This window comes from Triticum urartu, chromosome 1A (assembly GCF_056163025.1).
Source record: "Triticum urartu cultivar PI428250 chromosome 1A, HENAU_Tu73, whole genome shotgun sequence".
NCBI lineage: Eukaryota > Viridiplantae > Streptophyta > Magnoliopsida > Poales > Poaceae > Triticum > Triticum urartu.
This window is the reverse complement of record NC_141873.1, coordinates 47,311,123-47,338,885: the sequence shown is the minus strand read 5'-3', so window position 1 is coordinate 47,338,885 and position 27,763 is coordinate 47,311,123. Positions and strand designations below refer to the sequence as shown.

Sequence of the window (27,763 nt, the reverse complement as noted above, 5' to 3'; positions counted from 1 at the left end):
GCCACGGCCGAGCCAAAAATCATGCCCGCTATGGTGGGGCTGCTCTGCTGCGCCACCGCCGTGCATGCTCTTCGCCACAGCCACATGCGGGCAGGCCGCCACAGTGCAGCCACATCCACTTGCTAGCTAGCCGCCGCAGCAGTTGGCTTGCTAGCTTGCCAACCGCTGGCATCATGTGTGCCCTGCGAGTTTGCACACAATATGCTCCACGAAATGACCGAAAAATAAGAGAGGATTTGAGGGACGTGGTTATTTGGCAGCTAATATAGAGAGTCAAAACGGACGGCGTTTGAGGGGCCAAATTAGTAATGACTGGCTGTAGATGCTCTAATAGGTGTAGGTTTTGCGAAAATTGGTAAGCACGGACGAGCCCACCCTCCTTGTATCGACAACTATCGATTCGGGTCTGGGGATGTGGGAGGCACAGGCACCCAACCTTCTGCTCATACCCAATGAAAATGGAATGCGGAAGCTGACGAATCTTCTACTCCCTTCATTTCATTCTAGTCTGCATATAAGATTTAGTCAAAGTCAAACTTTGTCAATTTTGACTAAGTTTATAGAAAAAAATATCAAGATTCACAATATGAAATCAATATTGTTAGATGCATCATGAAATTCACTTTCATACCATATAACTTTGGGTTAATTATCCTTTTACCCTCAGTGGTGTCCATGTGCTCAGTTTTACCCTCAGATGTGAATTGTCCTCAGTTTTGCCCCTAGTCCGAGCACAGCAACTATGACGAGGCCAAACGGCCATATTTGAGTCCATTTCGTCCGCCGGCGTTAGTGGTTGTGGGTCCGGAGCTTACACGTGGGACCGCGTGGACGTGGGTCCGGAGCTGACATGTAGGCTGGTGCAACTAAATCCCCAAATCATTCTAGCTCACACCCATCCGCCCGGCCGGCTGTCCTGCGCCGCCGCCGCCACATGTGCCGCGGCCAGCACCTGCCCCGCCACCAGCTGCACGGCCTGCTCCGCCGCTACCTCCATGCGCCTACGCTCCACGGCTACCTGTGACGCCCACCACCTTGCTGCGACGCCACGGGTGGGGCGCCCGCCACCTGCTTGATCCGCGGCGTGGCCTCCTTCCGTGAGCCTGGCTGGAGCGCTCAAAGGTGGGGGGCTGATGGAGCTATTTGAACTAGGAGGAAGAACCCTAGGGAGAAATGGTGAGCAGCGGCGACCCCGGAGTATTTGGCGAGGCAGGCATCGGGCCGGAGATCCGCTGCGTCCACGACTGGGTTCCCGAGGGGTAAGTCTTGCCTCTTGTTTAGATTGAGCTTAGTTGTGCATTTGAACACTCGATTCGAGTAGGTTTGCCCAATTAGTGTGCTGATTGCATCTCTGTTTTTCGCCGGTTAGGATGGAGTTGCGGTTTGCTTTCATGGTTCACATTAGAAGGGACCGGTACATGTTCGATGCAAAGGATAAGAAGAAATACCAAGGAGGTTTTGATTATCGGTTGCCAATGGCTAGTAATTGGAGTTTCAGACAATTTGGGGAGGTAATTTGTAGCCAATATCCTTGGGGTTTGCCTGATGAAGTGGTATACAAATACTATGATGGGGAAAAGAATTGGGTGACAGTTAGTAATGATGAAGAGCTAGCTACCATGTTTGTTAGGCATAAAGAGAAAGATAATTTTCATGTGAGGCTGCAAGTTGATGTGCTTGAGCAGGCATTTGGACCTAGGATGGCAGGTGCAACATCTCGGGGAGAACCAAGTCGTCGTAATGGCATCTCTAGCCAGAACAGTTCAGTTGGTGCACAGCGACGTGGTGGCTTGACAAGTGTGGGCAACAGCAGTAGGGTCCCCCTTGAAGTGGAGCCTGATGGCTACAATTCTGGGGTTGATGAAGAGAAGCTATATTCTGATGTTATTCGGAATTTACGACGGGCACCTCAGACTGAAAACCAAGATGAGGCTCAGAATGCAGTCCATGTGGATGATGACGCGATGGGTGAGGACGAAGACCTTGCAGCTGTTGAATGGGACCCTTTGAACCCTCATATGGAAGAAGGTATAGTTTTTGCATCCATGAATGAGTGTAGAAATGCACTTGTGACATACTGCATCAAGGTAGAACATACTTTCAAAGTTGACAAGAGCGATCAAGTACGTTATAGAGTGCATTGTCCGACTGAGGGTTGTCCATGGAGGCTGCTTGCATCTAAAATGCGGAATAGCACTAATGTTCAGGTCAAAGTGAACCCTTTTAAGCACACATGCCAGGAATCAACCCTTAGGAAGGATACAATTAGTAGAGCCAAGTCAAGATGGGTGGCAGAAGAAGTAAAGAAGTGGGTGAAAGAAAACCAGAAAGTGGGTCCAAAGGAATTGCAGAAGAACATCAAAGACAAGTTCAAGATAGATTTACCATACATGAGGTTGTTCAATGGTAAACAACATGCTATGGATTCTATTTATGGTAACTGGCAGGAAAGTTTTCAATTATTGTATTCATTCAAAGGTGAAGTGGAGAGGACAAGCCCAGGTAGTATTGTAGATATTGATCACCACACCGTGGAGTACACATTCAGGGGAGTGACAAAGACCAAGGAATGCTTTAGGAGGGTTTTTGTCTGCTTTGAGGCTTGTCGCCGGGGTTTTTTGGCAGGCTGCAGGCCTTATTTGGCTATTGATGCCACTTTTCTCACAGGGAGGTTTAAAGGACAGTTAGTAGCAGCTTGTGCAGTTGATGCACATAGTTTTGTATTTCCAGTTGCCTATGGTGTGCTGGAGACAGAGTCTGAGGAGAGCTGGACTTGGTTTTTGCATAATCTCCGCCGGGCTATTGCACATCCCAATGGGTTGGTCATTCATACAGATGCCTGCAAAGGTTTAGAAGTGGTCGTGGACAATGTGTTCCCTGGAGTAGAGCATAGGGAATGCATGTGTCACCTTGCTGCAAATTTCATGAAGAAATTCAAAGGAAAGGTGTATACCGACAATTTATGGCCAGCATCTTTGACATGCAGTGTGAAGAAGCACAACTACCACTTGAGGCAGTTATACATGAATCCCAAAGTGAAAGAATACTTGGAAACACACCACTCCAAGTTATGGGCCAGAAGCCAATTCAGTGAAGTGAGCAAAGTTGACTATGTGCACAATAATCTAGCAGAGTCTTTCAACTCAACGATACGGAAACTAAAGGGTCATTATGTGGTGGATTTGCTTGACAGGATAAGGATAGAATACATGCAGAAATTTCATTATCGTGCAGGAATAGCCGAGGCAAAATTCATGGGCCACTTTATCATCCCTGCCATGATGAATGAACTGAAGCAGAAGACAACAGGCTTGGAAATGAACATGACTCTTTGCTCGGGTACCACAGCAGAGATATCATATTTGGATAAAGAGAAGAGGGAATGGAGATATCCAGTGGATTTAGAAGCTAGAACTTGCAGTTGTAGGCAATGACAGATAACTGGGTTGCCATGCATTCATGCCTTGTTTTTCATCACTTCTCTCCGAGGTCCAGCAGGGAACATACAACAGTATGTGCATGATTACTACTCTGTTGCAAGGTTCAAAGCCACATATGCTTATGCCTTGCCTGCTATGGAGGGAAAACAACAATGGGACATGGTGGACCCTGGATTCAAGCTTTACGCTCCAGTTCTGAAGAGAGCAGTAGGTAGACCAAGGAAGAGTCGAATCAGACCTCGCAGCGAAGGAGCTAGACTTGGAGCGAGGAAGCGTAAGTGCACAAGGTGTGGTGGGTCTGGTCATTTTGGTAAGTATTGTGATAACACAGTAGATCCAGTGTTCGGAGAGAGTTTCGATGAAGGCTTCGATGAAAATGTTGGGCAGCAGCCGGTTGCCTCAACGGATGATGAAAATGATGGTCAACAGCCAGTTGCATCAGATGAGGATTTTGACGAGGTTCCAAATGATGATGGTCAACAGCCGCATGATTTTGACGATGATCCAAAATATCCTCCAAATAATGATTCAAGTCAGGCTCCAAATGGTGATCCAAGTGAGGCTCTAAATGGTGATCATGGTGATCCAAGTGAGGCTCCAAATGATGATCCAAGTGAGGCTCCAAATGGTGACCAACCTTCTGTTGTTATGAGTTCTGCTAGATATGTAAATCTTGCAAGGGTCAAATACTACTGTACATCTATCACTTGACATGATCTCATTACCGTTTATGTTTTGCACAGCTCTATGGTAGGTTTGAAGAAGACGCGCAAGGTACCGACAACCAAGAGAAGAAGAGAAGAAACAATGAGCACAAGGTGCACGAGGAGCAAAGTGATGGCAAGAAGCTCAAGGAACAGACAGAAGCCCCAACGCTAATAATTATGAAACATTATGAATAAGGGATGCTGTTGTATTATGAAACATTTATCACTTGACATGTTGTATTTCTGTTGGATGATGTTGGACCTATGTTAGAAGTATGTTTGACATGATGTTTAAATATCTGTTGGATGATGTTTGAATGAGCACATGGTTTTTCCTTTTTTTGATTTTTTTGAATTTTGTTTTGCTCATTTAAATTCTGGTCAAACCTAACTTTGACCAAGATTTAAACAAGTCTAAAACATCAAAATGAAAAACTAAGCCTGGATACTTCTTAGTCAATCCAAAATGAAGTTGTGGTGAGGTTTTTGAAATTTTCATGAAAAATGTGCTAAAAAGAGGGGTCCAAGGGTAGGGTAAACGGCCTCATTTCTAAGCAAGGTTTTTTTCGACCTTGTCTAAATCAGCCAAATAACTTTCCTACACATATATTCTATATGTACAGACTATGTGCGTTGGTTTTTCCATTTTTTGTTTTTTTAATTTGTTTTGCTCATTTGAATTCTGGTCACACTTAACTTTGACCAAGATTTAAACAAGTGTAAAACATCAAAATGAAAAACTAAGCCTGGATCCTTCTTAGTCACTCCAAAATGAAGTTGTGGTGAGTTTTTTGAAATTTTCATGTTCATTTCCCCAAAACACTTCTCTTCACTTCATACAAGAGTTTGAGATACTCGAGATATCATACAATACACATGAACTTATCATTTAAATGTATGTAAAGCTTGTTTATCAACTTAAATCGTTAGTATATGACATAAGAAGACTATGTGCGCAGGTTTTTTATTTTTCTAATTTTTATTTAATTTATTATGCTCATTTGAAATCTGGTCAAACATAGGTTTGACTGCTCCAAACCCCTCCCAAACCCCGCTAACCCTAGCGCTGAACAAGGACCGTTCATCTAACCCTAGCGGCGATCAAGGGCCGTCGATCTAACCCTTCTAGAAGGAATCTGTGGGGAGGAGGGGGGCGATCCGCGAGATGCAATCTGATTGGTTGGGAGATTTTTTTTTTAACAAATACCGAGCGCACTGGATGGACCGTTGGGCTGTCTCGTTGTCTGGGCCTGAGACCACAGTAAATAGCCCGTCTCAGCCTTTCCAGGCCTTGCATGCATGGAGGCGGCGACGTGCATGCATGCGAGCGAGGCAAGCGAGGCGCGCTAGGCGAGTTAGGCTAGCTAGGCGAGCTAGGTGGTTCTGGGCAGTGGTTCAGGGCAGCGATTCACATGCACCGCCCGGTCAAAGAGCTATGCAGTGATTCAAATGCACGCACGCGCCCCATGCATCGTTTTCGTGCAAAAAATTAAGTGTGCAAAACGTAACGGATACACACACGTGTCCGAATTCACACACGCACTGTTCTCATCATTTCTCTCTGCCTCTCCCACCCACAGGGCTATAAATGGGGTGCCTCTCTTCCTATCCCACCCACAAGCCAGATCCGATCCTCTCCAACTTCAAACACCCAAGCGACCGAGCCCCCCCCCCCAAGCGAGACCAAGTGAAGATGCAGTTCAACGGGACGACCTTCAACCGTCCGCCTGTCGTGCCGGAGCTGCGCTACCCACCGGGCGTGCTCATGGAGAGGGAGCTCCGTGTGTGGGCTATTTCAAGGTGGAGGGGTTCCGTGTGTAGTCTAGCCTGCACTTGGCTCTACGCTCTGAATTTGGCCCAAGAGCAACCTTTTTTTTGGATAGAAAGGCAGAGCAGAGAGCTGCATTTTATTGATCAAAATTTTATGAATTCCTAATTTCTTCTCTTTTTTTCAACATATTTAAATGTTGGTCACTTCTTCTCTTTTTGTTTCAACATTTAAATAACTTTAACCAACATTTAAACTAGGTGAATTTCTCAAACAATTTCAAGATTACAAATTCCTCCATAATTCATGCCTTTCCATACATTTTCAACATTACAACCAGTGCGATTACCATACCTACAAATGCCCAAAAGTATTTGCAAATGGGTATTGGTAGTGCTTGATCTTCAAGCTTCCTAACCTTCTTCTTCAACATCCTAAGCTCAACAGCTAGCTCTCTGTCAGTGCGTGCTTCGCCCTCCATCTCTTCTTCTGGAGCTCGTGGTGCGGCCACTGCCATTCGTGGCAGCATGCGCAACCGTTCTTCATGCTCTTCTTGCAGTTCATTCATCAGAGTCTTGGCCAGAGCATCGACCCAAAGAAAGAAGCATGTCACCTGCATGAACACCAAACAGATCAACCCATTGCTCAAAGATCTCGACCACGAAAATGGTGCAATTGCCCCGATTCTTACCCCATTCTCGCTGCACACGTAGAACGGACGATTCTGGTTCCTCGGTGTCTGAGAAACCCTCCGATCAATGCCCGCCCGGCACCGCGGACAGACGAAGACAGGCATGTCCACACGCGCCCGGCTCTGCATCCGTGAGGTGGCGCGGGAGCTTGAGAAAGACATGGAGCTCGGAGCTGAAGGGGATCTCAACACCGCCGCGCCCTCCACTGCTAGCTTCCCACCGCCGCGCCCTCCACAGCTAGCTTCCCGCCGCCGTGCTCTCTCTCTCTCGCCGTGGTCACCGCCGTGCTCTCTGTCGCCGTGGTCACCGCCGCTGTCGCCCGCTTATATAGCACACCCGCCAACGGCTCTCTGCTCAACGGCTCTCTGTTGGGTCCCACAAGCCACGCGTGCAATGGTTTGAATAAAATTGGCCGTCTCTGCCGCCTGGTCCCACCTGTAAGGGCCGAGTCAAAAGGTTGACCTGACGGAGATGGCAGAGTTCACGGAACGAGTCGGTGCGCACGGACTAGGGGCAAAACTGAGCACAATTCGCATCTGAGGGCAAAACTGAGTACATGGACACCACTGAGGGCAAAAGGATAATTAACCCTATAACTTTAGTATTGTAGATGTTGATATATTTTCCAACAAAGTTGGTCAAATTTTACAATGTTTGATTTTGACCAAATCTTATATGCAGACTAAAAAGAAACGGAGGGAGTACTTTAATACTGAATGCTGATACATGAACAACTCTTTGATACATGCACGGACTTACGTACTTCCTCCATTTTTGTTTAGTTCGCGTATTAGATTGGATCAAAGTCAAGCTTTATAAACTTTGATAAAGTTTATAAATAAAAATATAAACATTTATAATAACAGATCAATATCATTATATTCATTATTGAATATACTTTCACATCATATAGATTTGTTATGCTAAATTTTTATATTGTTTTCTATAAACTTGATCCAACATTATAAAGTTTGACTTCAGTCAACTCTACTATGGAGAGTAAATAAAAACAAAGGGAGTACCAGTTTTGATCGGCACCCTTTCCAACACACTGCTTTACTGATTATTATGTTATGACCATTACCAACCATAACCATTATGGGAAATGTTTGTGCCTGCTTACTTTGATTTTTGAACAAGTTCCCTTCCCTTGACATTGTTAAATAATCAATAATATGTACTCCCTCCGTTCCTAAATACAAGATTCTTTAGAGATTTCAATATGATAGCAGTGATTTGTTGCCCAGCCTCATCTGTACCCATGATGAAGAAAAAATTCAAAACAAATACTAGAAAAATTCAAAAAAAATGCATGATAGATAATTTGGTGCATAAGGTGCGCTCCAAATATCGGATCATTTGGACATCTGAATAGCTCTCGGCAAAAAATACAAATTTGGGGTCTGTAAAAAAGTTTACTGTTTATGTATTGTTCTGACCCAATTTGTCTCTTTTGTTGAGAGCTACTCATATGTCCAAATGAATGATCTAAAATTTAGAGCGCACCTCACGCACCAAATTATCTACCATGCAAAAAGAGGATTTTTTGTTTGTATTTTTGTGAATTTTTTCTTGACCGGGTGCAGATGAGCCTGGGCTTGGAAAATGGATATTCATTCCAATATGAACTACATACGCTAAAATATGTCTATATACATCCGTATGTAGTCCGGATTGAAACTCTGAAAGGCTTATATTTAGAAACGGGGGAAGTAGCAGTCTGCATCTTTAGAGTCAATTACACCACCGGTGCTTGAACTTGGCGCGAAAAATCACTTTAGTGCTAAAACTTGTGGTGTACATTGAAGGGGTGCAACAACTTAGCTTCCTTATGCAAATACGGTGCAAAATGCAATTGAATATGCCCACAGGGCTGACTAGACGTGATAGGGTGGCATGGGTCCATTGTCAGGACGCAAGATGCAGGGCGTGTGCCCTGTTATTTTTTCAACAAGGAAGCCCCAGCGAGCTGAGGCCCCAGTCAGTAGTACAAATTGTAAATAATCACAAAAATTAGTCTTACTCCGTCTAAACATGAGAACGGCAACATGCACACTGAAGGTACTAGCCACTGCAGCCCCAACATTTTCCTCGGACATATTGGATAGCTAGCCTAAATATCTTATAACAATGACGCTCACTTGGCATGGACTGCAGTTAGTGCGGCTCATTTTGTACGCGATAATTGTTTTCAAGATATTTGCAAAATACATGTAGTAAGTAATAAAATAATGTTCAAACATTACTATGCTATAAATATTATACATGAAAAATTATGGTTAGTAAATAAAAGCATTCAAAATGTTTAAGGAATACGAACATTTTTGTACACTCATGGCTCATATTTAAATTATACAAAATATTGAATACAAACATTTACTAAATATTTATGACCATCAACTTCTGTATAATTTCACTTGTGACCTATATAATTTTTTTACATAACTTAAGTATTAACACTATTGAATATTCGTATCAACATTTTATTTTCTACATTATTAATATATTTTTATTATACTAACATTATTTTAAAGGACATACCTATGAGTTATAAAATTATGTGTATAATTATTTAAACGTTTCAATAATTGAAAAATAAAATTTATGAATTATAATTTAAGAAATATTTGTATTCGTCAATTATACAAACATTTTTTATAATTCATAAACTAAGTACATGAATATTTCAAAATAATACGTGATAATTTTAAGTAAGTTATTTCATTGTTATGTATATAATATTTATAACACGCCGATATAACACACCTGTATATATTTTTCTATTTGTGTGTTAATACATGCTTTTTTAGAAAACACACAATCTTTATTAAAACAACTTCTTGAACCAACATAATTGTTTTCTAAAGGATGACTAGTTTTAGTAAAACTGTGATTTTTTTACTTATATGAGCATTTATTTGAATATATACAAACTTGTTTAAATGACTTATACAAATATTTGTATATTTATTAATTTAATTATATGTATAGTATAAAATTAATAATTGAGTATTTTATGAAATTACATGAAAATTTTCTAATTGCAGTGGAAGGATCGGTTACAGGTCTTTATGTGGTCGCTAGTTTGAGTTCCTAAGCCATCTTTTTTAACTTGTACGTGTCAAAAATCTTAATTTATATTCTTTAAGGAAAATTGTATAAAAGATATGTATTCATATGAGACAACAAATTCCCAAGGCTGTGGCTAGTTGCGCACGCCCTGTACCACAGGTCCTCGGATTGAGTCCGCAGTTGACCAAATTTTTTTTGTCATATAATGTACGTAGGATGCTGAGACAACTAATTATTTGTACCTATGTCACTGGCTTTTTTGTGAGTAGAAAAATGTTGAGGGTGTTTTTGCAAAGAAGGGGGCCAAAAGTCTTCAACTTGGGTCACTGACAGTGGACCCACGCCATGCTGTCACGCCTGGTGAGCCCCGTGGGCGTATTTAGTTGCATTTTGCACCGTATTTGCATGTCTAAGCCAAGTTGTTGCACCGGTTCAATGTACTTCGCAAGTTTTAGCACTAAAGTGACTTTTCGCGTCAAGTTCGAGCACCGGTGGTGTAATTGACTCGCATCTTTAAGATGATTCGCGGGTGTCGTCTGCTAAACTGAATTCAAAATCTGTAAAAAGAAGAGGGAGAGAGAGAGAGAGTATTGGCGGGTGTTGTCTGCTAAACTGAATTCAAAATCTGTAAAACGAAGAGAGAGAGAGGGAGGGAGAGAGAGAGAGAGAGAGGGGCTTTTCAAACCGATGGGCTAGTGACACAATGTCGACTGACTTTGGGTGAATAACTTGTGGACCCCATGAACGAATATCTAGCAACAACGCATTATTCCTGTCATGTCTTGATCAATGATCAGTATACAAAGCACACAGAATCTTTACTTGCAAGCAAGGCTTTTCGTTGCTGACTTGATTATATGTATATAGAAATCTCCGGATTGTTCAAAAAGAAAAAAGAAACCTCCGGACATGGAATGAAGCTAAAATCTGCATGACAAGGCAAAAAGACTACGTCAGGGGGTTAACAGGCACACAAATATCCAGAAGAGGTAGAGGAATAATGATGGCAGTATCTAGCAGCTAACCACACTGCAAAGCAAAAGGAGTCCAGCAGATTCCCAAATACTTGTTAACGAGGCAAAAGCGATCCCACTTGCTTGCCTCCAAGATAACAGCTTTCGTGCCTCGCTCCTTCTCTCTCTTTCTATCTTTCTATCTATCTCTCTCCCATATGTCCCCATATGTATATATATGTGCTGCAACGCTTAGCTTAGAATATAGGCTTGTAAGTCCGACGACATAAGGTTGCGCATCAGAACAAAAGGCCCTTGGTTCTCTTCTCCCACGGTTCGGTTGTGCGCCATGGACGGTGGATTGAGACAATCGAGGTATCACCTCAAGGGAACCTGTTACAACTCTGTTTCTAGCATCGGCATTGCTGCTTTCTACAGATTTTTTTTCCCATATGTTTCAGAATTTCAGAAAAAATGGGGAGTCAGCCATTGCCCATTGCACCGTGGTAGGCTAGTATCTGCAGGATCAGTTGAAGCTGTTGCAAAGCTGATTCGCTATTTTGCAGGGTCCGGTTTTCTGGTGTAGGGCAGGAAGATCAGGGCAGCGGGCAGGCCATGGCAATGCCACCACAGCGACAGCGAGGCACGCCTTTTGGAAGAGGTATACCATCAAAATCTGCATTTTAGTTGGTCTGACCTCTGAATGTGATCATGAATAAATGAATGTGGAGTTGATATCTTCGGGGCAAATGAATGCAGGTGAAGAATACGATGCCGCGTACGCAGCAACGGTGGCGGCAGTGGCATATGCCATTGCTGCAATGGAGGAAGAGAAGTTACCACCTCAGCAGAAGCCTATCCCAGAGAAAACAGCATCTCGGCAGAAGCGTGTAACAGTTCATGAGCCCACAGCCGCCCCGCCGCCGAGATCACCACCCAGGAGAGGCGGAAGCATGAAAAGGCCGACTGAAGGAAGCAAAATCTCAAGATTGTTTAGTGGTAACAAAGAAATCGTTGAAGTTGGCGACGAAGATGAACAAGGAGGTAAGGGATGCGTGCATAAACAGCGTGGACAAAATCACCATATGGCAAATCAAGTATGGCAATGTGTTTTGTGTATTCTACTGCTAAATCGTGGTCAACTTTTCAGCGAATGTTTCGGTGAGGAGGCCGGTGAAACCGGCGCCAAAGAAGCCAGGAGGTCCAACTCCAGGCCAGAACGTGGTAGGGAAGGTGGTCGACTCCGTCCCGAACCTGAAGGACAATCCAAGTTTCACGAGGAAAACACCGGACAAGAAGAGGAGCAGAAACTTTGAGCAGGAGGAAGCAAATCAGAGGGCGAAACCCGGGGTTAACCCGACGACCTCGTTTCCAGGAGAGAGGAAACAGAGCTGGAGGCACGAGCAGGAGCCGGCGAATCAGAGGGCGCCACCGGCAGCCAGGCCTCCAGGAATGGTTTATTCCAGCGAGGCGGAGAGGATGGCGGCCGCGTGGGAGAAGGAGGAGCTGGCGAAGATCAAGGAGCGGTGAGTAGAAGACCTGTGGAAACCGATAATCTTCTGAATTTTAATCACCGTTACAGTGCCAAGTTTTAGCTAGCTAGCTAACACTCATATCCAGGTACAACGAGACGATGGAAACCATAGCCGAATGGGAGACTGAGAAGAAGGCCAAGGCCAGGCGCCAGAAGGAGCCCAAAGAGGTTCTCTGCTGCTGCTCGGAATTCCTCCTCCTAGCTCTGTTCTGCCATTATTCCCTTTTCATAGCTTTGGATCATGATCTTCTGGCTGTCATAATTGCAGGGCGATTCGGAGAGGAAGAGAGCAAAGGCGCTGGAGGAGTACAACGACGAGATGAAGCGGATCAGCAAGGTGGCCGCCGCGTCGAGGCTGTCGGCGGAGGACAAGAAAAGGAACGCCGAGGGCAAAGTCTGGGAGAAGGCGGCCAAAATCCGGTCGACGGGGAAGCTCCCTCGGTCCTGTGGCTGCTTCTGAAACCATGGACACACATAATATGGGCCAAGAATCTGGTTGTGTTGCTGCTTTACTGTGTATACTTGTTTATGTAACCCCTAAATGAAGTACATTGCGCCAACCAGTGCAAACTCCACGTGGTGGAATTTCGACAAGACTCATAGTGTGACGAAACAAGTATAACCAAGTAGCCCCTGGAGGAGGCAAGAGTTCATAAAAAGTGTATCCTGTGTGCAAATTAGATATACAGATTTTAATGAGCTAACCTTCGTTTGGCACGGCTTAATCTCCATCATTTGATCTTGAAACTTCGGGCCTGCATTCAAAGGTTAAAAGGAGTTAGGATGCAGAGGCCGGGGTAACCCCCTTTTTGAAAAAAAAAGTGAAATTTTGATTGATTTCTGTGCGAATAGCTGGAAACGTCTTGCCTGTTGAGGCCGACGGGTACGTGTTAATATAGGCGGGGCGCACCTCCCGTACAGCACATACAAAGTAGTTTGGATACAGGAGATATTCAGGAAGAAGATAGAACTTGGAGAGAAAGAAACAACTCATGTATATCTATCCTATATCTATCCTGACTACCTCCTGGTGCGGGTCAAGGATGACACGCCAATATACGCCAATGTATACCGTACCAATATAACAGCATGTTTGACACCCTCCCTTAATCACAACTTCATCAAGTTGAGATTATGCTTAAAGTTTTCAAAGCTCTTTGTGGGCAGGGGCTTTGTGAATCCATCTGCAATTTGATCTTTGGAATGCACAAACCGGATGTCAAGTTGTCTTTAAGCAACTCTTTCTCTGACAAAGTGAAAATCTATCTCTATATGCTTTGTTCTGGCATGGAACACAGGATTGGCAGAAAGATAAGTAGCACCAAGGTTATCACACCACAAGCATGGAGCTTGTTTGCCTTTTACACCAAGCTCTTTCAACATAGACTGAACCCATATGATTTCAGCTGTGGCATTTGCTAGTGCCTTGTATTCTGCCTCAGTGCTTGACCTAGAGACAGTACCCTGCTTACGTGCACACCATGATATCAGATTAGGTCCAAAAAATACTGCAAAGCCTCCTGTGGAGCGCCTGTCATCCAGGCAGCCTGCCCAATCAGAGTCAGAGAAAGCACTGACAAGAGTAGAGGATGACTTGCTGAAATTCAGACCTATACTCAGAGTATGTTTAACATATCTAATGATAAGCTTTGCAGCTGTCAAATGAACAGTAGTAGGTGCATGCAAAAATTGGCAAACTTTGTTGACAGCAAATGAAAGATCAGGCCTGGTAAGAGTTAAGTACTGAAGAGCCCCTACTAGACTTCTATATTTTGTACTATCTTCCTGACTCAAAGGTGTACCTTCCAGAAGTGACAACTTTTCTGAGCTTGATAATGGTGTGAGAGAAGGTTTACAACCTTGCAGTCCTGCCTTTTTAACCAGATCAGTTGCATACTTAGCTTGAGAAAGGTGAAGTCCATTCAAATGCTTCTTTACCTCAATTCCAAGAAAGTAGTGCAAGTCTCCAAGATCCTTTAACGCAAAGTCTGCACTCAAGTCCTTTAACAGTCCTTTAATTGCTTCATCAGATGAACTAGTTACAATTATATCATCAACATAGATGAGAACAAATATGCATGTATTGGATCTGTTATAGATGAACAATGACGTGTCTGACTTAGAGGGGATAAATCCAAGTGTTTGCATCTTGTGACAAAGACGTGAGTACCACGCCCTTGGAGCTTGCTTCAATCCATATAATGCTTTATCAAGTTTGCACACATAGGAGGGAGTTTTCTTACTTTCAAACCCAGGAGGTTGTTTCATATACACTTCCTCTTCCAGAACACCATGAAGAAACGCGTTCTGTACGTCAAGCTGCCTGAGACTTCATCCCCTGGAAACAGCAATGGACAAAACAAGATGAATGGTGGCTGCTTTTACCACAGGACTAAATGTATCCTCATAGTCTATACCATATCGTTGTTTGAAGCCTTTTGCAACTAGCCTAGCCTTATAGCGATCAATAGTTCCATCAGATCTCCTTTTGATCCGAAAAACCCACTTACAATCAATCAAGTTTTTACCTTGTTGTGGAGGAACCAAGTGCCAGGTCTTGTTTTTCTTTAATGCCATGTATTCTTCATTCATTGCCTTCTTCCACTTATCATCACGAAGTGCTGCATCAAGAGTCGCTGGCTCATCTGGTTCTCCTGTGGAACAGACCAAGCCATATTTGGTTACATGTTTATAATTTAAAGGCTGAATTAAACCTTGTTGGAGCCGTGTTCGTCGTGAAGGAGGAGCTACAGAGTCCGCAGCCACAGAGGATCCGGAGGGCTGCATGGATGGATCAGCAACAGATCCCAAGGGGGATCCTACCGCGGACCCAGTAGCAGGTGCAGTAGCAGCCTCAGTCAGCGCGGGGCTGGCCGGATCTTCTGTGGTCGCTGGCTGAGGCGCCTCGTCATGGGTGGGTGCAGAAGATCCCAAGGCGGGGACCCGCTCATCATTGCGCGGTCCGGTCGGTTGATCGGCACCGGTGGGGCCAGCTTCAGAGACCCGCGCGGATCCGCGCCGCTGATACGTGACGGGACGGGCGCCGTACCGCGTGCTGCCTGGAGGGACCCGCATGTCGGGGAGGGCCCACGTGTCGGTGGTGGAGACGCGCATATCTGGCGGGGCAGCGCGCACGCCTGCACCTGGCGTCCCTGCACCACCATATTCCGAGGAGGATCTGGTCAGCGGCTGCGCTGCCGATCCCGAGGCGGATCTGATCTGCTACTGCTGCGCTGTCGATCCCAAGTGGGATCTGTCCCCTGGTGCGTTGTCTCCTGCCACGGGACACATGAAATATGGCCCGGATTCTTCACCTTGTTGATTATTTGCTTCAAAATTTTCTCATGTTTCATCAACACAAAGCTCATGCATGACATTAGATGAGTTAGTCAACGAATGATCATCAATATTTAGTCCCCCTTTGTCAAAACTAGTGAGATGGTGGGGTAGGAGGAGAATTTCTTCTCGAAGTAGTGCACCGGCGTTTGGGTGGAGATCGGCAAATGGAAACTTGGTTTCATCAAAAACGACATCACGGGAGATGTACACTCGCCCGGTGGAAATATCTAAGCACTTGACACCTTTGTGCTGTGCGGTATAACCAAGAAATACGCACTGTTTTGATCGAAACATGAGCTTGCGGTTGTTGTAGGGACGAAGGTTAGGCCAACATGCACACCCAAATACACGAAGGGACTTATAGTCTGGTTTGGTGTGGAGAAGTCTTTCTATCGGAGTTTCATTATGAATAACATGACTAGGGAGCATGTTGATGATATGGACTGCGGTTAAAAACGCTTCATCCCAGAATTTTAGAGGCATGGATGCGCCGGCTAGAAGGGCAAGGCCAACCTCGACAATATGTCGATGCTTGCGTTCTGCTGACCCGTTTTGCTGGTGAGCATGAGGACATGAAACTTGATGTGAGACACCAAGTGTTTGGAAGAAGGAGTTTAACTTTTCGTACTCCCCTCCCAGTCTGACTGGACAGCGATGATTTTGCTGTCAAATTTTCGCTCAACAAGAGCTTGAAAGTTTTTGAACACTTGAAACACATCAGACCGTTTCTTTAAAAGATAGATCCAAGAAAATTTGCTAAAATCATCGATGAAGCTAACATAATAAGTGTGTCTGCCAACAGAAGTAGGGGCAGGACCCCAAACATCAGCAAAGATCAATTGTAGTGGTTTGGTAGAAACACTGCTAGAAATAGGGTAAGGCAACTGATGACTTTTAGTTTTCTGACATGAATCACAAATTGTCTCATTATGACACTCACCAACAAACGGGAGATTATTTTTCCTAAGTAATTTTTCAACTAAAGAAAAAGATGCATGTCCTAAACGATCATGCCATCGTGTGGACGAGAGCTTGATAGCACCACAAGCATATTTATTTGGTCTTCAAAACTCCGGAATAAACGGATAGAGGCCACCAACGCATCTACCTCGATAGAGAACCGTCCGCGTTGCCCGATCCTTGATCAAAAAGAAGTAAGGGTGAAATTCAAGAAATACATGATTATCAAGGGCAATTCGATGGACAGAAAGAAGACTCTTGTTGGCACTAGGAACATGCAGAATTTTTCTAAGATGAATATTACGATGAGGGGTACGAAATATTGAGTGACCAAAGTGATGTATACTCATACCTTCTCCACTGGTAGTATGGATTTGATCCTTGCCGCGATATTTCTCCTTCATGGTTACTTTTTCGAGCTCATTGGTGATGTGGTTGGTAGCACCACTGTCAACATACCAGTTCGTGTCGACACCATATGAGCCATCAGCCGCCGCAGCGACCTTTTCTTCATCTTGGGAGTCGTAGTCGTCCTCCTCATACCTGTACCAGCAATCTTTTGTTGTATGCCCGACCTTGCCGCAGATCTGGCACTTAGGGGTGTCCGGACGGTTCCTGCCGCCGCCACCAGCACCGCGTCCGCGACGTCCTCGGCCACCAGATTGGGGTGGCGCAGCGCCACGGTTGCTGCCGCCGGACCTGCCCTTGTTGCGAGAGGAGCCACGGGAGCGAGAGCCGCCGCCCCGCCCGTGAGTGGCCGCGTTCGCGGATGATTTGAAGCCGCCGCCACCGGCCCCCTGGAAGTGAGCCATGCGCTGATCGAAATTGTATAACATGGCAAAGATTTCATCAAGGGTTACCCCGGTCACGCGAGCGTCGAGGGCAGACACCAGAGGCTGATAGTCGGCGTCGAGCCCATGGATGATGTAGGAGGCGAGTTCGTCGTCGGGGATCGCCTTGCCTGCGGCGGCTAGCTCATCGGCATAGCCGCGCATGGCGGCGAAGTAGGAGGCAACGGAGAGACTCCCCTTCTGCGCGTTGATGAGGGACGTTCGTATGTTGTTGATGCGGCTGGTAGACTGAGACGAGAACATCCCAGCGAGCGTCGTCCAGAGCGCGCCCGCGGTGGTGACCGTGGTCACCGTGAGCAGCACCTCACGCGTCAGGTTGTTCAGCAGGTATCCCAAAACCTGTTGATCCTCCCGGACCCAGATTGGGTGGAGAGGGTTGGGCGTTGACGAAACCTCCTTGCCGTCCTTGGTGGTGACGAGGAATTTCGCCGGCTCCGGCTGGGTGCCGTCGACGTAGTCGTAGACACCGGCGCCGCGCAGCTGAGGGATGACTTGCGTGCGCCATAGCACATAATTTGTGCGGGTTAGCTTCTCGGTAACTTGGCTATTGAGGCTGGTTTGGGATGCGCCGGAGGTGGAAGACATGGCTAGGGCTAGATGGAGTTTGCAGGGAGCTTTGATGGGAAAAGGATAGCTCTGACTACCATGTGCGAATAGCTGGAAACGTCTTGCCTGTTGAGGCCGACGGGTACATGTTAATATTGGCGGGGCGCACCTCCCGTACAGCGCATACAAAGTAGTTTGGATACAGGAGATATTCAGGGAGAAGATAGAACTTGGAGAGAAAGAAACAACTCATGTATATCTATCCTATATCTATCCTGACTACCTCCTGGTGCGGGTCAAGGATGACACGCCAATATACGCCAATGTATACCGTACCAATATAACAGCATGTTTGACAATTTCATTAGCAAAACTAGGCCTTTATTATTTGATCTCCAATAGACCAAGAAAGGAAGCCTATCTGAATCTTTCCTTAATCTTTAGTTAGAAGCAGAGTTTTCTGTTGGAACACTCTACTCCCTCCGTCCGATAAAGAGTGTATGTTTGGCTTCAAAATTTGTCCACAAAAAAGTGTACTTCTATCTTCCCAACGCACTTTAAAGTAGAAAAAAAACTTCTCTCTCATCACACGGTAATCAAGACCAATAACAATCTACACATGGTCTTCTTAATTTCTACATGCACTTAGCTCATTGGGGACTGATTAATTAAAGAGGAGAGAGATGGTGGCTTGCATTTTTCCAATGCATTTTTTACTTGACTTCATAATTTGTCCTAAAGTCTCTAGATGTTCACTCTTCACCGGATGGAGAGAGTACCTGCAATAGCTTCAGCTGGTGGCATCCTTGTTGGGATGTGTCATTCGAAGTTGCCAACTAAAAATCATGCATATGTCATGTTGGGATGCATATCCCTTGGTTCACAGAATACATTCACTCGATCCAGTTTCAGTACCACACATGCAGAGAATATTTCTGCTTAATCTGATGTAACAGTATACTTGTCAAAAGCAAAGCATCATATAGTCCCAGGTGTAATGTAGAGTTGTATTGCAAACTCAAGTAGCTGATATCAGGCTCTATCTACAAAAGTGAGATCTTATCCACAAACAGATGTAAACAATTGCACATGAAAAAACACCACAATGATACTGAGCCTAAGAAAGACATGTAATCTTACATATAACAAACTTATAAGGTAGTAAACCGGGGCACATGGCGAATAATTTTTCGTCAGTGCAGGAGGGTAGCATATCACCCCTGCATCAACAAAATAAAATGACAGGGTTCACCGACTAGCATATTTACACAAGGTAGTTCAGCATCTAGAGCATAGGAACGGTCATAGAGGCACTGATAGCAGAAGATGACACTACACCGAAGGTTCTTGGGCTAGAAGCTCTGAGTAGCATGGCACATAGTACCGATACCCCTCAAGGCCGTCTCGTATCTCGTTAAGTTCCCCGGTGCTGATATTGTAAGAGATAAGCTTCATTGTCTTATGGTCAGAGAGGACAACAAGCTCTCTCTCCAACTCGAGAGCGAGAATCCGATAATCGCAGTTCCAAAACCAGTCAGAGACACCACCGATGCCTCCATTGTCATAGCAAACCAAGTGTTTCCTTCCAAATGCATCTGCCATGTTAAGATGGCACTTCAGGGTCCAATGCCATAAATGATGAGCATAATCCTCCAAAGTCCAAACTACAATGGAATGACCACTCCTATCTGGCAATGCAGCCATCAGTAAAACTACTCACGGGTGCATAGTCAAATGGCAAGTCAATGGTGTAATGATAGGGCAGTATGCCATCGCTCAATGTCTCCAAACCTTCAAACACCAAAACTTGTTGTCCCCTAATCTCCAGGCACAACATTCCATTAAGAAATAAGTGAGGCTTCCCCCATGAAAAAGTTATCTCAGAATCCCATTCATCATCCACAAGCCACGTGGAACCGGCAGATGAATACATCTCAAGTTTGCCCGCCAAACTGAAGAAATGAATGCGATTAAAGTTGAAGACATAGAAGTGTGGTGACCATGAAGGATCAAAGGCCAAAATAGTTGTACGACGGTAGCTATCAGTCCCAACAAAAGTATCAGGAAGTATTCTCCACTCTCGTGTTGCTGGGTTGCACACAACAAAGCGGCAAATGCCTGGAGAAGTATAGCTGCTCTTGTACTTGCAGAGGACTAGACCATTGCAGCAGTCAAGAAACTCTAAATGCTCATAGTGTGGTACGTCAGCAAGAATTCCATCGATTTCTCCATCATCTCGGGAAAGGCTTACAAGCGGGATAGCAGACTTATTGCGGGCTTGGTACAGAAGTCCAGTGGTTACTTTTTTGGGCAGCCTCTTGCGGTAGTCTGGATCGGAGGAGAAGGCAGACCAGGCCTTATAGGCACATTTGCAGCGGCAAAAGTCCTTGTATGTCAAGCGGGAGAGGATATCGACCACTAGATCATCAGTTAACTTAGCAGCGTTAACTTCCTTGCGAAGGTCCATGTCTTCGTGTCAGCCTACTGACACGAAATGAAAATTTGGCACTTATCAGAAATGAATGATAAAAAATAAGGCAAAAGGAAATAGTTGATATGGAACTTCATCCCATTCGAACTGACAATTTCATTTTATTTCACTAGTAACAAATCAACTTATTAACCCAGCACTTTCTATCACTCGTATTCCTTGAATTTCATGCATCTCATGTCATTCCTACTCTTAGCTAGATTTTGCAACAAAAAGGATGCCGCGGACCTACTTTTACCTAGACAAATCAAGGGAACAAATTGTTTCTGGTGTTTAATAAGTAGAATGAAAATCCATCTGATGATTTACTAATGGGTTACTGAGATATGTACTCATAAGACATTTAATCGAGGGATGCTGAAATTAACTTTTACAAAGAAATAGGATGGCATACTGCATGCGTCAATCCATTGGTAGCATTGCATTCTATCTACTCCCTCTGTAAACTAATATAAGAGCATTTAGATCACTACTTTAGTATTCTAAACGCTCTTATATTAGTTTACGGAGGGAGTAGTATACATACTAAATCAAGCACAGTGGTAGTCCTAACCATAGCACACCCTACTTCCAGCAAAGGGAAAGCGAAAAAATGGTGGCTCCCAGCACACGGAAATTAAGCAGGAAGAGAAAGCATGGAACTCACCAGAAATCAGACCTGCAGGCAGGGCCGTGGCGACAGGTCAGGAGGCGGCGGCTACTTGGCGGTAGAGGTTTAGCGTGGATGAGGAACTGAGCTCAGATCTGGAAGGAAAATTGGCAAGGCCAATTGAGCACAACCATGCGTATGGTAGTAGAAAAATGATGGGGGCCGAAGGGTGGAGGTGCAGGACGGGGTTCTCACAGTGCAGCTTGTTTCTGGTCGCGGCGAAGGAGAGGCCGCCGCCAGTGAAGGGCCAGAGCACGGGACCAGAGAGAGGTCAGAGGGTTTTTTTTAGCTTGAAGGTTTCTTCAGGGAGGTCAGAGGTGTGCGCGCCAGGGTCTACAAGTGGCTGTTGGGCTTCGAGGAGCAGTGTTTTCAGATTTCAACTCCAAACTTTTCTCAACTTTCAAGTGCGCAAAGATTTAACTTACAAAATTAGATGGAATATTTTAATTCCTATTATTAAAGAGGATTCGCCGTCGTGATGGTTCGATTACCATTCTACCCCTCAATCACACACATAGTCCGTTCCAGAACATCTGATATAATCACACACTAAAAAAACAGCATTATTCTAAGCGAACGAAAAAACTGAAAAAAAGCACTTAAGCATCAAAATAGTGCTTGAGGGACCTCCCCTCCCCCCGCATCATGTCGCTCACACGAGCGACTGGGGGAGGGGGCAAACCCTAGCCATTGGCCTCAGCCCCCCTTCCTCGTCGTCGCCGGGGAGCGCTGAGGGGCAAAGCCTGCCAGCGGGGGGGGGGGGGGGGGGGGGGGGTTCATCCTTTCGCCCGGCGGTGGCTGACGCAGGCCGATGACGCCGGGCGTGGCGGCGCGGAGCCTCAAATGGGTTGCCGCACATCCACATACCTCAAATGTGTAGTCTCAAATCCATGCAATCCATGCATATCGATCATACGATAATTTTTTCGAATTCAACAGTTTAGAACAAAGCAAAGCAAATCATAGTGCAACAATCCATACATGCCAAAATGAAATAAATGTCCGAGCGTGATGGATGCCTCGCTAGCCGGCCGGATCATTGGTCGAACACCGTCCATGCCCCTGCTCTGAGGCCATCCTTGCCTCCTGCTCTGCATGCATAAGGGATGCATGCTCCGCCTACATCCTTACCGCAGCCACCCTCGCCGCCTCGTACTCCCTAAGCTCGTTGATCTCCTTCTTCTTCTCCGCAAGTCACTTCTTTGCATGCTCATCCAAGAGGGTTTCGTCTGCCAACATGACCTTCGCATCCTCCGCTTCCCGTGCGAGTTGCAACCTCTCCTTCTCAAGCGCAATCTCTCCAAATGTCTTGGCCTTCTCGAGCTCCCATTTGATCTCCGCCTCTTACTTCTCTAACTCGATCTTCTCCCTCTCAATTTTCAGCTTCTTATCCGCCCTCTTCCGGTCTCAATCCATCCTCTACTTTTGCGCATCCAACCTGAGCTTGTACCTCTCCTCTTTCTTATTCTCCCTCACCAAAAAAATGCTCATCCATGTACGAGGACACTTTTATAGTCGCGGCGTCACGGGAGGCCCTTCCCTTCTCCCACTTGTTTCCCATGACTTGTTGGCTATCCTTTGGCACGGTGGCTCTTCCATTCTTGAAGACAATATCGTCCTCTTCATCGTCCAACGTCCAATTGATTGGTGGTAGCTTGAGCCATCATTCCTCTTCTTGTCGGCCTTGAGATCGGCCACAAGTTGTGTCCACTTTGGCACTCCATTCAATATGATCCAACAATGGCTAAAAGCAAATGGCTTCTTCCCTGTTTCGTGATACAAAGTAGCTGCCACTGCCATCTAGCAAACAACATTGTTAGAAGGTTAAAGCGAATCAAGTGAATCGCAAATCAAGTCTTATCTTTATTGATGGAAGCGGATCCTTATATACAACAGGAGCAGACGCGATACATATGTCGGTTCCGGAGGCGACGCTCCAGGAATAACCGCTGCAACGGTTCCCACGAGATGGGATTACATGTGTCTGACAAGTGGGGATTATCCCTTAATTAATCTAGGATTAAGTATTCTTAACACTCCCCCTAATCACCGCTTGACTGCATAAGGATCCATCATCTTGATTAAGTTCTCCTCCAAAAACCATGTGGAAAAAATGTGAGGAGTATAGTGTTTGATATGTTGCTAAAACTCCTTCAAACCCAGTGGAAAAAATAAGGAGAAAATGATGCAACATATAATGGTTATTGTCTCTTTTAACTCAATATGAGAAAACCCATAGAATTTAGAGAACAATAAATATGTCGTATGTGCTTTTGTAAAAACCCCGGTGGGGAAAACTGAAAGTATGACATGTAATCTTGTGTTGATATTACCTCATTAAAAACCTTTATGAGAACCTGTATAGTAAACTCATGAAGGGAAAAAGAGTATAATATGATGCATTGGACAGGAACAATTTAGGAAGATACTCCCCCTGATTCTTGCATATTCCGAAGTCGTCATATACCAATTCCATGAACACATTCCTGGAATGTAAAAGTTGGTAGAGACTTGGTGAATAAATCAGTTGCATGATTTGACTTGCAAGATATACAATATAGTGATATTGCTTATTATGTAACCTGTTTGCATCCGGGCAACACAAGAAACATTGTCGTTGAGATAATGGTTGGTGGATGTAGTCATGATGTCTGTTTCGAAGACTCTTCATGAGAGGGCTACCACACCTAGTAGGAACACTAAGCTTGTCTACGATCTGGCATAGTGGGGATCTGATCGATGTATCCAATGATATCGGTGTTCACATGTTTGTGAAACTGAAAAACCAGGACAAGATGTTTGATGCCTTGGAGATATCAAAAGATATTCTTGAGTACCAATCAATTGTGTTTGGTGGATCCAATGGCATTATGGAACGTTGAGTCCCAATATCTCATTTCCATCATCTCTTGGTCTAAATAAATCTTCCTCTACGTCTAGAGAATGAACTACCATGAGAGTTATGGATGGATAAGATTTGCCCACAATGAATTTCTCCAATATATTATGGATATAGACAACACAGTATACCATAATGTATGAATGAAGGTGCTCAATTTGTAGTAACGAGCAGTATTTTGGTTTACCCAAATCCTTCATTTTAAACTCCGTCATTTAGATGATTACATGTGTCGTCATTGCACACACACAAACATGGATAATCATCATTGTAGGAGTAATCCTTGTGTATAAGGATCACACTACGTCAGTTGTACCATATGTACTGACAATAATAAGTCATATGGTGACTTACTGAATTTACACAATGTATGTTGTATTTTGTATTTCGATTCAGAATCGAGATTCCATCGGGAATCAATCATATATGTCTGAATCTAGTGATCCACATGGATATGTAATCACTACATCTATCAACTGCAGAGATAGATGATTTTGTACTGCCAATGATATAAGTTATCGGAAAGAGATTCCACCTCTGGAGAATAGTTAGGCATCTGCGTGAACCCTTGTGCTACAATACTTGCTCTTTGTTTCACCACCTCGTTGTTCTCAACTCCGTTTCCAGAAGAAAACTGGTGTAGGTATTGCTTATGAATACCTTCCCATTGTTGAGCAAGATCATTTCTACCTAGATTATACCCTTTGCTTGAGTTCAGTCCAAGTGTTGTTCACACTTTTCCATGGCCATGGTCTTTGGATCTGAATCATTTGAAAGGTTTTTTGCAATCTAGTTGAGAAATGTATGTCGACAATTGTATACTTCCGGTTATATGATTCTCCAGAATCAATATATAGTTGATGGAAATATCGTTACCCATGATGACTGCTCGCGATTTCCCAATGCGACTGAGTCGGGTATTCCGATGTCCCGGTCATTGTGTGCACTATGACCTGGGTTGGTGGAGGTTTCCCGTCCACTGGGTGTATACTACCCATTAGGTGTCTATCAACGTAAAGTTGACTTGCATTTATTGATTCACAGGCCTTGATATCCTCTGCTTGCGAGAAGCCGAATCCTGATGTACTTCGGCCATACATCTCCCCTGTTACCTTGAACGGGGAGTGGAGTGGATTTTGTTGGTACCTCCACTCTTTCAGGCATACTTTTGCAAGATTGTATGATTGCGTGACACCTTTATAGTCAGTAAATGAATCTGGCAGGTTGTTTGCAATGTGTTGAAAATCTTCTGAACACATGGTTCAGATCTTTGAGTACGTGGATCTGAGGCAGAAATGTGTTGAACATTCCACTATTTTCCTGGCATTCTTTATGGTACTTGAAATCTCTCCCTAATGCCTGGAAATGTTCCTCATTGAATCAACATACTGGCCTTGAATAACTCCCCATGCGAGGGGCTTGAGGTATTGAGGAAATACAGTTATTCCTCACATAGATCCTAGCTATATGTTGAGGAGCCAATAATGTATGCCGGGTGGTGATATCGGTATGCAGCCAAATTACTGCAGATGGGAAATACTTGATAGATATCCACATATAAAAGATAGAGGGGAATAATATTATGCAGTTCTGTCATGAGCGTGTAAAACTGTATGACTCCAACGTAAAGTTGGTAAGTTGCAATTCCTAAGTAAAGATAATGCAATGAGCTTAATTCACTACAAGGATTCCAGTCTATTGCAACAAAATTTATTGCTACAACTATGTTTTGTTGCAATAAAGCGCAATATTACCACAAGTTCTCCGGTTGTGGTAATAGGTGGCACATATTGCCGTAACTTAGTTTCGTCGCGATAAATACTAATATTGTTGCAATACAGGCCTCATATTGCAACAAACTGTATCGGCGTTGCAATATGGTAGCGGTATTGCGACAAACAAATTTCGTTGCATGAGGGCAGTCATTTTGTTGTAATAGAGACTAGGTATTTCAACAGAATAACTTTTTGTGGCAATATTCAAAAAGATATTGCAACATCGGTGTAAAGTTACATTAGTTACAAATATTGTTGCAAAAAGTGGCTAACTATTGCAACAAACTACATCGACGTTGCAATATGGCAGAGATATTGCGACAAACAAATTCCGTTGCGCGAGGCAGCCAATTTGTTGCAATGGAGACCAGGTATTTCAACAGAATAACTATTTGTGGTAATATTCGGAAATATATTGCAACATCAGTGTGCCATTGCATTAGTTACAAGTAAAACAGTGAAAGAATATATTATTCAAATTTATAGATAATAAGTTATGATTTTTGCAACCTTTAAGGAGTAATTATTTTAATTGCACCAATTTCAATTAATCAAAACAATGGAAAAAGTTTATAAATGGATAGGAGACTCTTTCTTGATAGGAATATATATTTAATTTGTTAAATTTGGATTTGAAATGGCCAAGTTGTTGCCATTTTAAAACTAGGGTGTTTTCTTCCAAAACAGGGATTTGTCATATGGAAATCGAAAATGAGTTAATTGCATGGAAGTATCACAACTGGGGCAGTACGTGCAGATTGGTACCACTTTTTGTAATTTTTACGTGTCAGTATCATATTTGGGGCACTCTGTTACGAAATGATCTAAACTGCGTATAACAGCGTATTGATGATGTATCTGACCATTGGGGCCTGCCTGTTAGGTGCTAACATGGCATGTTCTTTTACGAAAAAAACCCTTAGTTTTTACTATTTAATAACATGTATATCCCCTATTTGCCAAAAAAGAGTCTTCCCAAAAAAGAAAATTTAGAAAAACCAAACAGAAGTGCTCCTATCTGGATTCGAACCTGGAGAGGCCGCTTACGGCTCAAGCACTCTGACCGCTGCGCCACTACATGAGTTAATTCTTAGTGAGTTAATTGCATGGAAGTATCACAACTGGGGCAGTACGTGCAGATTGATACCACTTTTTGTAATTTTTACGTGTCAGTATCATGTCTGGGTAGTCTGTTACGAAATGATCTAAACTGTGTATAACAGCGTATTGATGATGTATCTGACCATTGGGGCCCGCCTGTTAGGTGCTAACATGGCATGTTCTTTTACGAAAAAACCCCTTAGTTTTTACTATTTAATAACATGTATATCCCCTATTTGCCAAAAAAGAGTCTTCCCAAAGAAGAAAATTTGGTGTAATGGAGACGAGGTATTTCAACAGAATAACTATTGTGGTAATATTCGGAAATATATTGCAACATCAGTGTGCCGTTGCATTAGTTATAAGTAAAACAGTGAAAAAATATATTATTCAAATTTATAGATATTAAGCTATGATTTTTGCAAGCTTTAAGGAGTAATTATTTTAATTGCACCAATTTCAATTAATCAAAACAATGGAAAAAGTTTATGAATGGATAGGACACACTTTCTTGATAGGAATATATATTTAATTTGTTAAATTTGGATTTGAAATGGTCAAGTTGTTGCCATTTTAAAACTAGGGTGTTTTCTGCTGAAACAGGGACTTGTCATATGGAAATCGAAAATGAGTTAATTGCATGGAAGTATCACAACTGGGCAATACGTGCAGATTGGTACCACTTTTTGTAATTTTTACGTGTCAGTATCATGTTTGGGGCAGTCTGTTACGAAATGATCTAAACTGCGTATAACAGCGTATTGATGATGTATCTGACCATTGGGGCCCGCTTGTTAGGTGCTAACATGGCATGTTCTTTTACGAAAAAAACCCTTAGTTTTTACTATTTAATAACATGTATATCCCCTATTTGCCAAAAAAGAGTCTTCCCAAAGAAGAAAATTTACAAAAACCAAACGCATGTACTCCTGCCGGGATGTGAACCTGGAGAGGCCGCTTACGGCTCAAGCACTCTGACCGCTGCG

At 43.9% G+C, this 27,763-nt stretch overlaps 3 protein-coding genes and 1 pseudogene across 3 annotated transcripts; 2 read left to right on the top strand and 2 right to left on the bottom strand.

The window, feature by feature from the left end:
* The first annotated feature begins 1,173 nt into the window (after positions 1-1,173).
* Positions 1,174-3,434, top strand: LOC147989870 (uncharacterized). The gene is made up of 2 exons (XM_087536394.1): positions 1,174-1,259; positions 1,370-3,434. The coding sequence occupies exons 1-2, from the start codon at positions 1,174-1,176 to the stop codon at positions 3,432-3,434; spliced, it is 2,151 nt and encodes a 716-aa protein (XP_087392520.1).
* Positions 3,435-10,870: 7,436 nt separating this feature from the next.
* LOC125550727 (uncharacterized) lies at positions 10,871-12,883 on the top strand. Its single transcript, XM_048713827.2, has 6 exons — positions 10,871-11,007; positions 11,199-11,293; positions 11,392-11,676; positions 11,783-12,158; positions 12,253-12,334; positions 12,435-12,883. Exons 1-6 carry the CDS (start codon positions 10,982-10,984, stop codon positions 12,624-12,626), a joined length of 1,056 nt encoding a protein of 351 aa, XP_048569784.1. The 5' UTR covers positions 10,871-10,981; the 3' UTR covers positions 12,627-12,883.
* A 513-nt stretch (positions 12,884-13,396) lies between these two features.
* Positions 13,397-17,901, bottom strand: LOC147989869 (uncharacterized). Its single transcript, XM_087536392.1, has 4 exons — positions 16,818-17,901; positions 14,881-15,318; positions 14,695-14,820; positions 13,397-13,713 (listed from the first exon to the last, which is right to left on the bottom strand). Exons 1-4 carry the CDS (start codon positions 17,899-17,901, stop codon positions 13,397-13,399), a joined length of 1,965 nt encoding a protein of 654 aa, XP_087392518.1.
* A 1,293-nt stretch (positions 17,902-19,194) lies between these two features.
* Positions 19,195-20,329, bottom strand: LOC125550660 (uncharacterized; annotated as a pseudogene).
* Between the last annotated feature and the right edge of the window lie 7,434 nt (positions 20,330-27,763).

Coding starts and splice junctions, on each gene's coding strand:
- LOC147989870 (XM_087536394.1), top strand. CDS start 1,174: ATGGTGAGCAGCGGCGACCCCGGAGTATTTGGCGAGGCAGGCATCGGG. Junction 1,260..1,369: donor CACGACTGGGTTCCCGAGGG/GTAAGTCTTGCC, acceptor TTCGCCGGTTAG/GATGGAGTTGCGGTTTGCTT.
- LOC147989869 (XM_087536392.1), bottom strand. CDS start 17,901: ATGTCTTCCACCTCCGGCGCATCCCAAACCAGCCTCAATAGCCAAGTT. Junction 15,319..16,817: donor CCATACTACCAGTGGAGAAG/GTATGAGTATAC, acceptor ATGGTGGTGCAG/GGACGCCAGGTGCAGGCGTG. Junction 13,714..14,694: donor CTTGGTTCCTCCACAACAAG/GTAAAAACTTGA, acceptor CTGATTGGGCAG/GCTGCCTGGATGACAGGCGC.
- LOC125550727 (XM_048713827.2), top strand. CDS start 10,982: ATGGACGGTGGATTGAGACAATCGAG. Junction 12,159..12,252: donor CTGGCGAAGATCAAGGAGCG/GTGAGTAGAAGA, acceptor ACTCATATCCAG/GTACAACGAGACGATGGAAA. Junction 12,335..12,434: donor GCCAGAAGGAGCCCAAAGAG/GTTCTCTGCTGC, acceptor TCATAATTGCAG/GGCGATTCGGAGAGGAAGAG.